Here is a 14906-nt window from a genome sequence, read left to right as displayed (position 1 = left end):
CCCGCGGCGTGAAATCTCTATTATCGAGGGGTTGGTATGGTACCCCGTTGTTCGATGGTGGTTGTATGTGTACTCTGGTCAAACTGGTGCTGACAGGAACCCCTCGCCCCTCGGAAATAATGTAATCGCGAATTAAATGTTTGCTCGGATATCCGCGATCCCTCGGCATTTCTACGATATGGAAAGGAAAAAAGAGAGGAAACGCAATTATGTTTGTGACATAAGTGGGACGTTTTTAGTCCCACTTATTAAAAACTACAAATATATTAGATTGTTGTTTTTAACTAAGGAGATTGGAAATTTGAATATTGGTGGAAAAATTAGTTTAAAAATTCAAATACTAATGAGGAAACTTGGGATTCAAAAAGTAACGTAGGAAAGTTAGGTTAAGAATTGAAAAATTCATTTAGTGACCATTGATCAGTGGACAGTTAGAATGTACTTAGATGACTTAGACGTAGTGTACTTAATATTGATGAAGTTGACATTCACTAACTATTTTTCAGACGCAAAATCTATTTCTACGATCATCACAGAATTTAGCAACACCATTCCAGTTCCTAATTGAGACACAATCCGGTTAAATTAAATGGATAGTATTGTTAACTTATGTAGTATAGTTAGCAATAAAAATAGAAATGATTGTAGACGATATTAGAAATAAAATAAGAAAATTACGATGATTATATTAAGGAGTAAAATAAAAGAAAGAAAAAAAGAGATTCTATGAAGTAGATAGTCATGATGGCACTCGTTCTCGGTTGATATTGATAAAATCTTGGAATATCGTTTCTGAAAGGAGGATGCCGACCAGATGCGACTCAAGTATCGGTTTTACGAGTATCAACTCGCAAATGTTCCGGAGCGTGCCGTTTCGAGTATCGCCGTGACAAATTTCAAGAGAGCATTGTGTACCCACAAACGATTATTTATCTCAATTTGTCACGTACAACAGGGGAGAGATTTGGTCCATGTCGAGTTCCCGTGCATCTTTCATCTTTTCCATCTTATTTTACAAATTCAGATCGGTCTTTTAAACAGATCAACTTTTTATTAATTTTTCCTTGTTATTTCTAATTTGTCTAGAAATAATTTTTTAAATAAATAAAGGTGGAGTAAATTGCCATTATTATTCAACTTTTAATTGTTCAAAAAAGTTAGGATATTGTTATATAATATTCTTTGATAATAATTTTGCAATTATACGAAATAAAAAAACCTTTCACCTTTTTAACCTATACATATTTACAACTAATTTTTAAATAGAAAAGAGCAGTATCTTCTATATCTCCAATACTATATCTTCTTCCTAACGATAAACTGTTATTTTCATAAATATTACATCATTCCGAAACATCAACCTAACCTTCAATTTTTTCTTTCAGGAACCTAGCATAAAATTAATTTCTAACCAGCAGATAACATCAAAATATGCAAATTGAACGTGGAAACGGCTCTACTTCTTTCGTCTGAAACTTCGATTCACATACGTTCCCCGACATAATCCCAATTATGTTGCGAGGTCTATAGTGTATATCGATGATCGACAATAGTAATTCACTTTGGAACCAACCAAAGGCAATGGGATATAGCTTTTTCAAGCTAGATGGTGACAAAACTTTGTCAGTTTACTAGGTACAACCCTAGCGAACCAGCATTGTGATCGTATTAACACCTTGCATAATTGCATCGCCACCGACGCCGCCGCGTTTCTCATTGTGCCTCCGTTAAACACGTCTCATTTGAATATTGGCCCATTCAGTGTTCTGTCTGTCGCACAACCTCTCTTCCTCGCACTGGAAAGCTCGATCACTGATAAAGGGGAAGTTTCGTGTACTCGTGGTCGCTTCCTATAATGTTCTCTGTACTCTTTCTCAGGCTGTCAGCTTTCTTTAATTATGCACCATTTGATATAGATAACACGAGTGAGATATTAACGATTTTAATAACATTATTAACTCTTTTGAGTACATATTAATTCTTTTTAAGGAAGAAGTCAAAATTCTAGTGTAAATGATATCCATGACGTAAGTAGGAAGTTTGTTGTGATTAAGTTGCCTGCTTTTTATAATTGGTTATAGTATGTATGAGTTTTTAGAGAAATTAATATTAACTCCTATGGGAGATGGAAACATGCTTACATGGAAAATATGAATTTGCCTAAATATCTGCAGTTTAATAACAATATTTCAAAGTTATTACCCAATAAAAGTCTACCATCTTCCTTTAATCTCCACCTCAATTATACAACCTCGAGTTCCAAAAAAAGCTCACCTCGACATCTCCGAAAACCTCCAAAAAGTCCTCTAAAACATCGTAGATTGTTCAACAAATTCCAAAATTAATCTCCGCCTCCAAAGTATTTATGTGTCACAACAACCTAACCTCTTCATCCGGAATAATATTTCTAAAAAACTTGCACAAACCTTACCATCCATGAAAGCTCTCGAGTGACCCGAAATAATTTCGTGGAAAATTTCCAGGTTTTAAGAAGAGTTCCTCCGTGTGTCTCGTTGGTCGGACTGTCGCCAAATTGTGGAAGGAGGAGGGCGAGGCGGACAAATTTCGCTGGGAAGTGGGAGGATGGAGGATGGAGAATGATAGAAATAAAATTTCCGACGGCAGTAACAATAAACCGCAGCATTCAGTGGGTTTCTACTATGCTCGTTCAGCGATCCACCAATGGCTGAGTGGTCTGAGGGTACGTTTCACCCTGTATGGTTTCCGATTGGCTGGATTCTCCGCCCAGGGGTTGCATCGATCATCCCCTTGGCGTTTCCACGGGTTTTGGTATATAAAGCAGCCTCCCCAGGGACACTGACGATAGTCTGAATCCTTTGCTGTTCGTGAATCTTCGGTTCTCACCGACCACTATCGTGAAGTAGTGACCTAACCTAGGAGACATAAGTTAATGTTAATATTACTAATCAAGTAGCAGGGATAAAACAGACTTTAACCAAAAAGTAAATTTGGTTCTAGAAGTGAATCTTTTGTGGAGAGACTTTTGAGGAGAGCTGGAAGTTGGGCAAAAGATTTTGAGGAATTTGCAGACTTGGTAAATTAATTAGGGAATTGCAAGTGAAGTGATTAATGATCTGGTAAGGGTAGGAAGCATGGCGAGCCATTCGAGTTACGAGTATGAAGACAGGGGGCAGAGGATGAGGCACCGGGTCGGTACCACTTCCAGGGCGGCTGACTCCACTGTGGCTTGCACTAGGTAAATTTTTTACGAACAAAAAATGAATTTCTCGACACTTTTTTAAAAAATTGGAGTTAAAGCATTATTTTCTTGTCATAAAAATTTAATTTCTCCAGAATTACTGACAAATCTTGATGTTAAAGTTTAAAAGATTTTATTCTGGCTTGTTCTGAGATTTCACAATCATAAACTTCTGAGATCCTAAAATTAACAAATTTTAATATTTCAAATTTCAAAATTCCAGAATTCCAATATTTCAAATTTCCAAAATTCCAAGATTTGTCTTAAGAGTTTTCATTTCTTAAATTATTGTTGAATACGATTGTAATAAGTAAAATTATTTTCTATTATAAATGAGAAACGTGGGAATGTTGTAGAAAAAAAAATTTGCTTAATAGATTAACGAATAGACGGAATAGAGAATTTAGACCTTTTGATGAATTGGTCATATTTATTGATTACAGCAGTCAGTATTACGTGGGTCCAAGCAGTGATATCAGCGAGGAGGACCTTGCAGAGCTTCCTTCCTGCGTTTACGCGGGTAGATCCACTCAACACGTCGCACACACCTCCCCACATACTCATTCTCCTCTCCATTACCACATGCCGGTTTCTACACCTGGTAATTTAAAAAAAGATACAAATACAAAGTCTTGATTTTATGTATTTTAGAATTTCCTATAATTGGTTATCCTTAGTCGGAGCGAAAAATAAGTAACAGTTCTGTCTGAAAAATTTGTCAATATTGATAAGACTTAAAATTCTAAATTAGAATGGAGGTTTAGTAAGCTGTAAACCGGAAAATTCGAAATGTCCAAATTGTTTCGTAAATTCGAATATCTCGCGGAACTTTTTTAACATTGAGCGTACAAATGAATTTTTCTCTTCGAATTTATTATATTATCTTTCCTTTAGATCACAATGATACGGAGATCAATGGTGTAGAAGAGGGCTACTACCCAAATGGCAGCCCCTATAGAATTCAACGACACGCCGCCAATATACGCGAAAGAAAACGCATGCTGAGGTGAGAAATTATTCTCAACGAAATCTTTATCCAATAATTTATTTAAATTATCGTTTATCTTTTACGTAATCTAGCTCTCGAATAGCCTATACAAATATATTATAATACTAATATCAATATTTAAATTTTTGTTACAGTTATCTATTTTTATTACATTATTATTTTTGCATCATGTTAAATATTACTTTTATTACAAATTTAAAAAATTGTATTGAAGAGAAGAATTTAATAAATTGTGAAGCAGGTTGTCAGTGTGATTACGATTTTTAGCAGCATCAACTCGGCTTTCGACGAGCTCCGAGTTCACGTTCCAACGTTTCCATATGAGAAGAGGCTGTCCAAGATTGATACTCTACGTCTGGCTATAGCGTATATCGCGCTCCTTCGAGAAGTGTTGGCTGCAAGGCTCGACCCATTGACCTACGTCGAGAGGTGCCTTAGAGGAGAAATAAATGGTGAACGCGCTGAATGGAACACCAGTGGTGAGAATTATTAATTAAAATTATTTGTTTTCCAGTCAGGAGTATGGAAATACCTTAAAAAATTAGAATATTATTATATGTATTTCATTTAAAAAAAAGTAATAACTTTCGAGGTCATTGGACTTTTTCACCGTCCTATTTTAACTTCGCTATATGTTTGTTGTATAATCATTTTACTATATACATATTTATATTCTTGTAGATTATATTTTATTTTATTTTAGTCTAATTATTTAGTTCTAGTTACTTTTTTAAAAAATAGAGGACGTTCGTAATATTGAATATTTAAATAGCTTGTATTAATAAAATAACTAAATAAATAAGTATTGTTTTTAATCGTAGATCTAACAGCACGTTTGTCGTGGATAAATTGGGAGAATTTAGGCGTGAATCCTAATCGACGGTCAGTCTTAACCACGCTCGCCCTAACGACGGACAATATGAATTAAAAATACAGAAGAAGAAAAAAAATCTCATCGAGGATAATCGCAGACGAATTCTCCTTTTCTTTGTAAATAAATCCCAGTCGAATAGAGTGCCAAAGGATGTTATACATAAATATGTATACATTTCAGTTCTAGTCTGGATCGTGCAATACGAAGCGATGATATTATATTTCGTATTTCTACATATAAATAATTATATATTATACGTACACGCGTGTACATGTAAAATGGGAATAGCTATACATATATTCTAGTTTTAGTATTTTGTTTGGAATAAAATCAGCGCTTGTGAGAAAACCTATATCGATCTTATGATTCACTACTTCTACACCCTCTGTATGTCTGATTAAATCTTAAAATAATTCTGTCTTTTAATTTCTATATTATTTATTGAAGGTTTAATTTAATATCATGTGTATATTATATAGCATTAGTTATAAAATTATGCCCATGATCGATCAATTAATAATTCTTTTTTATATTTCCCTAATATTTCCAATAACTGTTACTGCTTATAATTTCATAATCGTATAATATTAATCTCAATAATTGTCAGAATAAAAAGTAATAATTTTCCACAATAGACGTTGCAGCATTCTACAAAACAATTATTAAAATTATTAATATCACATATATAATATCTGAAATTAAATTGATATTAATTTTCTGAAAATTCAATTAATACCAAATGAAAATTTAATCAACTAAACGTGAAAATTTCTTTAATATGAATCAAAATTTAATTTAAAGTTGAATCTGAAAGTTTGACTCAGTACCAAATTAAAAATTAACATCTGAGCGTATAATGGCTAAGTTCACAGCATCCTCTCGATTAATTAATTTAATTTCAGGGTAACATCCTGTTTCATGGTGTCATCGAACGCGAATCTTGATTGCCAGATGACACTATTGTTCCCATTATTGAAGCAGAGCAGAAACAAAAGCATGTGACACGTTCCCGGTGTCAGTATACTGGTTATGTTTCATCAGTCACTTTAAATAGGAACAGATTCGTTTAATCGGCAGGCGTCTTCTACGGAACCTCACAATGTATCTACATTAAAACCAATTTATAAATATTACCATTAAATCTCTATTTTTGTGTGTAAGAATAAATAATTCTTCCTAAGGACACGCGAAGTGTATGACGTATATTCCATTATATTCCACATCTTGTCTCCGTCCATTCATCTCTATTTCAAGTTCACCGAAAAAATCAGAAAATATTATATAAGTGTGTTTGTGAATATTGAATAAATAATTTTTTAATGTGAAATGAGATGGAAGATCCGAAGAAAATGGAATCGAAACAAAAACAATTTTCCGATGATGATGATGTGAGCGTGATTGCTGTGATAAGAAAAGAAAACGATCGGTGGTCGATGGAGCAACAAGATGAAAACCCGGTTAAGCAGCAAGAGAGGAAACGAGTGTTCGAGTTGAGCGACGAACAGTGCAAAATGGCACTCCGGAAACAGCTCGATCTGGATTCGTTATCGACCGAGCAGAACAGCAAGGCTAAGGAATACGAGGCTGTCGAAATTTTGCGGAAACTTCCGCCTGGCACCATTGTGATTAAACGCGAAAAGATATATAAAGATGATAGCGATTATGTAAGGGAGTCTACTGAAACGAGTAGCGGTGGATCGTCTTCTAGCAGTGGAGTGACCAAGGTTAAGAGGATCCATCGCGCTACGAGGAAAAAGTAGGTTCTACGAAAGACGAGGAAGTTTGAGATTTGGTTTCTGTTATTGAGAAATTGATTTTAATATGTGGTGGATGAGAGTTGGAATATTTGGAAAAATGTTATTTTTAGAAATTTTTAAGGTTGTTGGTAGATAATTAAGAGATATTAAATATTTAAGATAATATACTAATTTGTGTATATTTGGCAAAGTATCTTTTCATAAATATGTGATATTTGGGGGAAATGTAGAATAACAAATGTTTTACTATTGAGGAATATTTTCAAATCTTCAGACTTTCAAAATACTCAATTTTCCAGCCACGAAAATTTTCAGTCTTCCAAATTCTCAAAATTTCCAGTTTTAAAATTGAAAAATTTCAATTTATTAATTTCCCAATTTTCTAAACATTCAAAATCTCCAAATTTACAAATTCCTAAGATGTTTAATTTTCAAAATTTTTAATTCTGAAATTATTAATTTTTCAGAAACTCTCAAAATGTAAAATTTTGAAGTTTTTCGATTCTTTAAATATTCAAAATTTCCAAATTCCCGAAGTTTTTAATTTTTCACTTCCAAAACTTATTCGCAAATTTCTGGAATTTCAAATTATGCAAATATTGGTTCTGGATTTAAAAGATTTCAGCAGGATTGAATATTTCGAGAAATTTATATCATTTCGTCAAAATTTATTGTAGCCGTGGAACAGCGGAAGTCAGAAGAAATCCCACGCGCGTTACCAAAAAAGACCAGGACAAGGATTTTTCCCGCCCAAGACAACGATTACTTTCTGCGAAACGAAAGGAGATGCTGTTCAATTCTGAACACATTAAACGTGGAAAATCTTCCACCATGCCTTACATGAACACAAGATCTGTTACTCGTAAAATGTATAATGTGGGGGCAACTTATCAAGCGCCCACTGTAAGAGATGCAACAGAGTGGAAAGAATGGCCTGCTCATGGCATGCATGAACGACCTGTGTTTCACCCACAAGTAAAAATTTTGCATAAACAATTGTTATAAAAAGAGCTTAGATTTACAAATTTTTGTATTTTAACATTTTACTATTTATACGATCTGTAATGTTTGTAATACTTTGTATATTTTAATATTCGTAATATTTTCGAAATTTAAATGAAATTTCGAATTAAAAATGAACATGTTTTCGAGTAAATAATAATTCGTGATGTTTTTCAACTAACTAAATATATTTTTCAGGTTGGCCTGGCTGCAGAATATTTGGGTCGTTACTTTACAAGCTTAGACGGATTCTCTTACCGAGAAATAATCGACAGACCGGAAATAGAAGTGGTATCCGTGGATCCCCATTGTGACTACCTCCCATCATCTGCTGAAAAAAAACGAACCAAAAAGATCAAGCCTAACAAAGGCTCTTCCAATTCCAAAGGTGCAAAATCAGTCTCTTTAGAGTCTACTGAAAAGAACAAATCTTTTGAAACTTGCATGCATGAAAGTTTTCACTGTGTTCTTGGTTACTGTTCTCAAATAATGACGCCAAGTTACAAAACGAATGTAGAAGGGAAAATAAGCATGTTAAACGAGAGCAAAAATTTATCCAACACTAGCAAGGAAATAGAACAGCATTCTTCGGCGATAAACACACTAGAACGCAGCTCCAAAAGCGATTCTTCTGTCTTAAGTTTTAAGGAGAATTTACAGAAATCAGTGGAAGAGAACAAATTCATGGACAATTACGCAATCACGATGTTCCCACAAAATGTGAAGAATTTTACTCAGGTTCCAAAAACACGTTTATTTCCTGCTCAGAAGGTTTATATAGCCAATCCTCAGAAATCCATTGCGTTCACTAATGCAAAAACCTTTCAAGGAGGGCATATGAAGATTCAAGAAATGGCACGACCTTCCAAGAGCCCTTTTATCATAATAAACCCTTTAGACACAAAGGAGACACAACTTTTGAACCCAAGTACTAGTACCATAAATGTGAGCAGAATGGAAGAATCTTCAGCCAGTGAAGAGACGTTAGGAGAAGTGACTTCTATATATAAGAATGTATCCAGTGAAGAGATGACAGTGAAACAGGCTCCTGTAAAGCAAAGAAACAAAGTGGAATTCACAATGACAAAACATCTTTTAGATAATATGCAACAGAATAAAATTCAGTTTGGAAAAGAATCAAATTCCATGGAAAAGAAAATATGTTACGAAACTACTAGCAAACAGTTGAACTTAAAAACCATGTCTGGCGGCATGAGCAAGGCCTGGTGCACTGGAGAAGCTTCAGAAATAGCAAAAATTCTTTCTGAGTACAATAAAAGTAATTTAAAAAAGCCAGCTATAGAAAACCAGATACCCTATACCAATGTAAAGAACATTAGAGTTAAAGAGCTCTGTAATAAGGAAGAAAATACCAAACAAAGTGTTCAAGAGAGTTTTATGGACAGAAATGTGAATATAACTTTTCCTCAGGGAAAATGGAGGCGGTTTCATTTAACTGTGGAGAAGCTGAAAGACCTAAAAAGTAATTCCAATGAGAAGAGACAGTCTTTGGGGATTCCGAATAAACAGTCATTGTTTAAAATTGATCAGACAATTGGAGAAATTTCATCTGATAGAAAAATTGAAGTTCCTAAACAAGTGGAAATTGTTCAAAGGGGACAATCAAGTATAATGAACTTGGAAAAGAAAGAAAGCATTCTGATGGTGAATAATAGCGTAGATTCAGCTATTGTGAAGACACAATCTTTACAAGAATTGTTGGAGAATACCGCCATGTTATATTGCGCCGCTACTGGAACTCACCAAGACGATTTGGCTAATTATATCGATAATTTAGACGGCGTTCAGAGCATACAATGGTTAGAAAGTTGCAAGGATTTAATTGTATGAATTATTGTCATACAGAGAAGCATTGCAAGGTTTCTTAATTTTGCGATAAAACTCCAACGAATTTGTATTTCATAGATTTTAACCATCTCTTCCACTTAATTTTATGTATACACAAATACTTTTCTTCTTTAATCGTTGTAATTAATATTTTAATTAGAGTAAGAGTGAACTAGGTGTGCAAAGAATATACTTTTGTTCCTTTACTATCACTTTCATTAACTAAAGCTGAAAATAGTAGAAATATCTTTATTCATACGATTTACATATGTCAAGCAGCGTTTAGTTAATTATTAGTCGCGTTTATATATTAAAATAACATCTTAGTGTCCTAGAACACGTTCAAACTACTTAATTTACGCTGGTAGGGTGCTGAACCTAAATAAAATCCATCTTGATTGTTCTTAACTTTTTGCACTTCAATTTTAACTTCAAATATATTTTAATAAATATATTGTTTTAGTAATCAATCATAATTTGAAAATAGATTAAAAGACTAAAAGTGCTTATAAGAGATAAAATTTTGAACTTTTTGTGATACTTTCATAAAAAGTGCAGAGGGTTAATTAGTAAGGACCATTTTCTTCGCCCTTGTGGTTAATACAATACCATCGTTGATCCCGGCGTATATAAAAATCATGCAAATAACGAGGATCGCAAAGTATACAAACAGGAGGGCGATTATGCCGAGGCATCGTTGTCAGTCTCTGTTCTGACGTCGCTTCCTATGAACATACCTGTAAAAGAAGTAATGCAACATATTCCCAAAATTTTCAGAAAAATATCTATACTTAAGTACATTTCTAACTATATATAAAAAATAGTATAATCTATATCCATATTAATTGCTACTATGTAAAAATTATTTTTTTATTACAAATTCCTATTAAATAATCAAGTGTTCAATTTCATATTGTAATAGTTCCTAAATATAATGAATGTTCTGTGAATAACATTATTTTTTGCTTTATAATTAATTTTCTTTATTTTATTATAAATTGAAGTGGCCAAAGTTTTTGTTATATATTTGGTAATTTATTAATTTATTTACCTTTTTCTTTCTGATTCTGATTCACTTTCTTGACTAACTATTTTATCAGCTACTTCTTCTGTTGTCGATTCATCTTCTTCGCTGTCTTCTTTGCACTTCCGGCTTTTGCTTGAACTTTTACTAGAATCCTCGTTCCTAGTTTTCATTTTAATACTCTCTGATAACTTCCTGTCCCTCTTCACCGACGATCTTTTATCAATTCTTTTTCTACGTTTGTCTTCATCACTGGAAATTTCAATTTTTGTGCTTTCTTCACGTGAAGATTTTTTTTTGCTATCACCTCTCTGAGATTTTCGATGTCTTCCAGAATTTTTGGAGCTAGATGTGGAATATCCGGTGTCCTGGCGCGTTTTTCTATAAAATTATAAAATTTCCAGATAATAAATTTGAAAATTTACTAGTCAATAAATTAATAGGTAATTTTTAATTATTCATTTATGTATTTTAAACCTTCTGGAATGACGAATATTTCTAGGAGAGGAATCAAATTTATCTGCTTCTTCCGTAGTTTCCTCACTGTCTGAATAATTAGCCTCTATATCTTTGTCTCTTCTTCTTTTTCTTCTTCTTTCTTCAGAAATCCTTTTACCTTTTACATCTTTGTACATATCTTCTTTCGATATGATACTGATGCTAGGTACTTCAGATTTCTTCTTTATCTTGCTTCGATTCTCCGTCTGCACAACGTACAATCGGTAAAGTTGCAGCAGTATTACTAAAGTATTCTTGCACGTGAAGAAAATGTTCATGTAGCTGACTATGCGATAGTGGACGATTAAAATCAATCTGAATGAAAGGAATGGTCCATCCTGTAATATTTTGAAAGACATAAAATCTTCAATTTCCTGCTGAAGACGTAAAAGTTCAAAAAAATTTTAAGAGAAGGTTTTTCGTGAACCGACAGGAATTTTCGGTTAAAATTTGAGATTTTGTATTGAGTTGCCACGAAAAATATTCTAATAAATAAAACAGACCTGTAGGAGCATGTTCAATGCAATTCCCCATACATCAATGCTGCAGCAACTAGTTTCAGTGTGCGCTCTCTTTTTAACGGCGTTACCGGAAGACAGTCTAGATTTTCGGGACTTCGTGGCTGTAAGGACGACTGTAAATTGCATCAAGGACCACGCCCAAATTCCTAAAGTCAAATATACTAAAACGGGTTCGCGAGCTATGCGGTCTTCCTTAAAGGAATCGAAAAATTCAATGATGTCTGCTGCTGTACCAATGTAAACCAATAATAATTGACTTAGTTGATCTCTGGTTAACTCTCCCTTTGGTAACATCCATCTTCCAATGATCAGAATTAACATCAGAAACTGCTCGATCAAAGTTACCCAGGTCTCTGTCGATATTTTTATGTCAGGTAGATTTATATTTACCTAAATGATAAGTTACAGTGTATTTATAATAATAAAATAATCACATTTACAGGAATAAATTGCGAAGTTTTATAACAATATGATATAATTATTGAATTTCATTTTGGGGTATACAAATTTGTAATTTTTTCTATAAAAAAAATATTAATTCCGCGGCATGGAGACAGATGGATTAAAAGAGGTTATAGCCCACAGCATCGTCTCTTTGCGATCTGCACTATTCAAGAAAAATACATCTTATTTTACTATTACAAATAAACCATTCGTTTATCTCAAAAGAACCGAAGAATTCAACTTACAAGAAGTCTATAGTTTCAAGCCTCAGAAACTTTAATTTGGTCCTGTGGAAATCATTATTTTAAAAATTATACATATATATATATATATATTAAGCTCATGCATATTGCACAGTTTTCCAGTTACCATATGTCACTATGTGTGTTAAGAAATAATTGGTCGGCAAAGTCACCACTGTGATACCGACCTCTCGTATTCATCGAGTCAATATGCATAAACTATACATATATACGCATAATTTTTAAAATAGTGATATTCGTGCCTTAAAATTGATAGCTTCGAATTTTATTCTGAGAGAAAATTTCCTCTCTGTTTATAAAAAACATTGCAAATTCGATGTGCCCCAAAACGAGGTTTAGTTATATGTACATATAGTTTACAATATTGTGAATAAAATAATGTGAATTGTACCTACACCAAATGCTTTTTCTAAGTGTTTCAAATCTTCAGCTGCCAGGTTGGTTAAATCGAAATTTTCGGATATGTTCACGTTCGTTTCGAACGTTTTCATTCTCCTATCGACCTTATCTAATTCCAGAAGCCATATCGCTGGAACTACACTGCTTAGGTACAAGAAAACGGAAGGACAGAACCTTCAGAAAAAAGAAATTTTAAATATTATATTAACTTATTGTATTTCTACTCCGTCAGTAAAACAGGGTAGTTAACGATAATGTTTCTTAAAACTATAATACGTAATAAACAGAATGTTCGTCAATTATAGTGAAAATTATGGTGTAATTAAGTTTGAGATAGTAAAGATTATCTTCTTTTGTAATTGTGCACTCTTTCTTAATTTAATATATTGATCGTCTTCGGGAATAGTAAAAAATACGACTTTCAAGGAATCAGTCGATCAATCATATGATATGAATGGTAAAGGATATTAGAAAAAGAGGTCACTGTTACGCAGCTCTTTCTGTATATCGATAATTTTCGACGTATAGTGGATTGTGTCTCGTCCCGCTCTTATTACTAATGCTCCAATTTCCGACTGTCAAACTGAGACGGACCCACAAAAACACACCCTTTCCTTCCCGGAGGAAAGTAGGTTTGTTTTAGCGTATAGATTGTTGCATTAGAGAACTTAAATTTGGTTACTATTCTTTCTGTCTTATATATAAAGCAATGTTTATGTATAAATATTCGCAAAATATATTTGGAAATTAGATTTGAGTATTTATATATACGTATAATTAATATCTATTTAAGTTATTTCTATTTTCTAGTAAAAATGTATTTTATTATGTTATAATCATTATTATTTATACATAGAAGGTTTATATAGTAATTTTTATTTCATATAATCCCTAAATATTTCTTATTAAATTTTGTTAATGAAAGGAATATTATTTGAAGAAATTTGTTAATATTTAATATTATTATTTATTTATTATTTTGGTGTAAATTATTATTTGTGTTTTTTCAATCACGACAAATGTAATTAAAATGATGGAAAAATAATTAAATAATTAATAAATAAATTTCCGTTACTTACCATTTCCATTCTTGATTTTCCTTTATAGTAAGCGTGAAAATTCCTTCGAAAAACAGTAACAAAATTGGGCAACTCAAGTACCAAAATAGAGGATTCTTTTTAAACGTAGTTACTTGCCAAATTGCAATAAAGCCATGAGATGCGAAAACCAGTCGCGTAATTATCGCTTTAATCGTAGCTAAAAATTTTGCCATTTTCACAATAGAATTTTTGTTTTTCTATTTAATATTTTTCACTATATAATTTTGTTTATTGTCATTCACCAATTTTTTAAAACACACAAATATCTACTGGTTACACTAAGAAATAGAAAAATATTGATAATACGAATTTTTTGAAATTTTCATTTGGATATTACATTTTTTCACTGAATCATTTTTTAGAACAATGAAATAAACAATTGTTTTGCGGTACATTGAGTGTCGTTTAACTGGAGCCCACTGTATCAGAACTGGAATGAAAGTATAGAAGCTTCAGAACGTTTGTATTTCAAACAGCCGCGCGCATGCACAGTAAAGACGGTAGTAGTGCTTAGAATTTATTCTAAACATGTGTTTCTTGAAAGAAAATTCATTATATTATTAAATAATTTAATTTGAAACATTTTTCAGCTACAAAATAATTATAACAAAATATTTCATTTGTACAAAAATTACAAATTGGTAGAATAAAGTTATTTAAAAGGAAAATGTGAAACGAAAATCAAAATATAAAGAATAAATTACAATATTGTACAATAAAATATATTATTACAATAAAATACAAGAAGAAAAATTATGTAAGAGTCATTTAATAATGAAAAGAAGTTCAAAAATTTGAACCATTATGAGTAATTCGCGGTAAGCTATGTGCATGCGCGTTTGATAGTTTTGTTCCGCAATCCACAGTAAGCGCCGAACATCGTAAGAGTAAGGAAGTTTTTCATTTCTCTTAAACAAACATTCTATTTTTCCGTAGTCTTCAATAAA

General features: G+C 32.5%; 3 protein-coding genes across 4 annotated transcripts; 2 read left to right on the top strand and 1 right to left on the bottom strand.

The window, feature by feature from the left end:
- Nucleotides 1-2834: 2834 nt before the first annotated feature.
- Nucleotides 2835-5441, top strand: LOC117161161 (uncharacterized). 2 transcript variants are annotated; one of them, XM_033342477.2, is made up of 5 exons: nucleotides 2835-3217; nucleotides 3664-3821; nucleotides 4115-4226; nucleotides 4500-4708; nucleotides 5051-5441. In XM_033342477.2, exons 1-5 carry the CDS (start codon nucleotides 3114-3116, stop codon nucleotides 5155-5157), a joined length of 690 nt encoding a protein of 229 aa, XP_033198368.1. In that variant the 5' UTR covers nucleotides 2835-3113; the 3' UTR covers nucleotides 5158-5441. The 2 variants fall into 2 exon arrangements, with proteins under 2 accessions (XP_033198368.1, XP_033198366.1); XM_033342475.2 differs by having other exon boundaries at nucleotides 4497-4708.
- A 993-nt stretch (nucleotides 5442-6434) lies between these two features.
- On the top strand, nucleotides 6435-9713 carry LOC117161167 (uncharacterized). The gene is made up of 3 exons (XM_033342487.2): nucleotides 6435-6859; nucleotides 7538-7835; nucleotides 8061-9713. Exons 1-3 carry the CDS (start codon nucleotides 6435-6437, stop codon nucleotides 9711-9713), a joined length of 2376 nt encoding a protein of 791 aa, XP_033198378.2.
- A 697-nt stretch (nucleotides 9714-10410) lies between these two features.
- Nucleotides 10411-14132, bottom strand: LOC117161168 (transmembrane protein 26). The gene is made up of 6 exons (XM_033342488.2): nucleotides 13939-14132; nucleotides 12856-13033; nucleotides 11736-12143; nucleotides 11212-11570; nucleotides 10762-11115; nucleotides 10411-10447 (listed from the first exon to the last, which is right to left on the bottom strand). Exons 1-6 carry the CDS (start codon nucleotides 14130-14132, stop codon nucleotides 10411-10413), a joined length of 1530 nt encoding a protein of 509 aa, XP_033198379.1.
- Between the last annotated feature and the right edge of the window lie 774 nt (nucleotides 14133-14906).

The sequence above is a fragment of the Bombus vancouverensis genome, chromosome 16, assembly GCF_051014615.1.
Source record: "Bombus vancouverensis nearcticus chromosome 16, iyBomVanc1_principal, whole genome shotgun sequence".
Classification (NCBI taxonomy): domain Eukaryota; kingdom Metazoa; phylum Arthropoda; class Insecta; order Hymenoptera; family Apidae; genus Bombus; species Bombus vancouverensis.
Note: the sequence above shows the minus strand (reverse complement) of the source record. Positions and strands in the feature narration are given on the sequence as shown.

What these genes read in the sequence shown, in the direction of transcription:
- LOC117161161 (XM_033342475.2), top strand. Translation starts at nt 3,114, where the DNA reads ATGGCGAGCCATTCGAGTTACGAGTATGAAGACAGGGGGCAGAGGATG. An exon ending in TCCACTGTGGCTTGCACTAG is followed by an intron (nt 3,218 to 3,663) that starts GTAAATTTTTTA and finishes TATTGATTACAG; the next exon opens with CAGTCAGTATTACGTGGGTC. An exon ending in CGCTGAATGGAACACCAGTG is followed by an intron (nt 4,709 to 5,050) that starts GTGAGAATTATT and finishes TTTTAATCGTAG; the next exon opens with ATCTAACAGCACGTTTGTCG.
- LOC117161167 (XM_033342487.2), top strand. Translation starts at nt 6,435, where the DNA reads ATGGAAGATCCGAAGAAAATGGAATCGAAACAAAAACAATTTTCCGAT. An exon ending in CATCGCGCTACGAGGAAAAA is followed by an intron (nt 6,860 to 7,537) that starts GTAGGTTCTACG and finishes AATTTATTGTAG; the next exon opens with CCGTGGAACAGCGGAAGTCA. An exon ending in GACCTGTGTTTCACCCACAA is followed by an intron (nt 7,836 to 8,060) that starts GTAAAAATTTTG and finishes TATATTTTTCAG; the next exon opens with GTTGGCCTGGCTGCAGAATA.
- LOC117161168 (XM_033342488.2), bottom strand. Translation starts at nt 14,132, where the DNA reads ATGGCAAAATTTTTAGCTACGATTAAAGCGATAATTACGCGACTGGTT. An exon ending in GAAAATCAAGAATGGAAATG is followed by an intron (nt 13,034 to 13,938) that starts GTAAGTAACGGA and finishes TTTTTTCTGAAG; the next exon opens with GTTCTGTCCTTCCGTTTTCT. An exon ending in TCAGAATCAGAAAGAAAAAG is followed by an intron (nt 10,448 to 10,761) that starts GTAAATAAATTA and finishes CTTCTTTTACAG; the next exon opens with GTATGTTCATAGGAAGCGAC.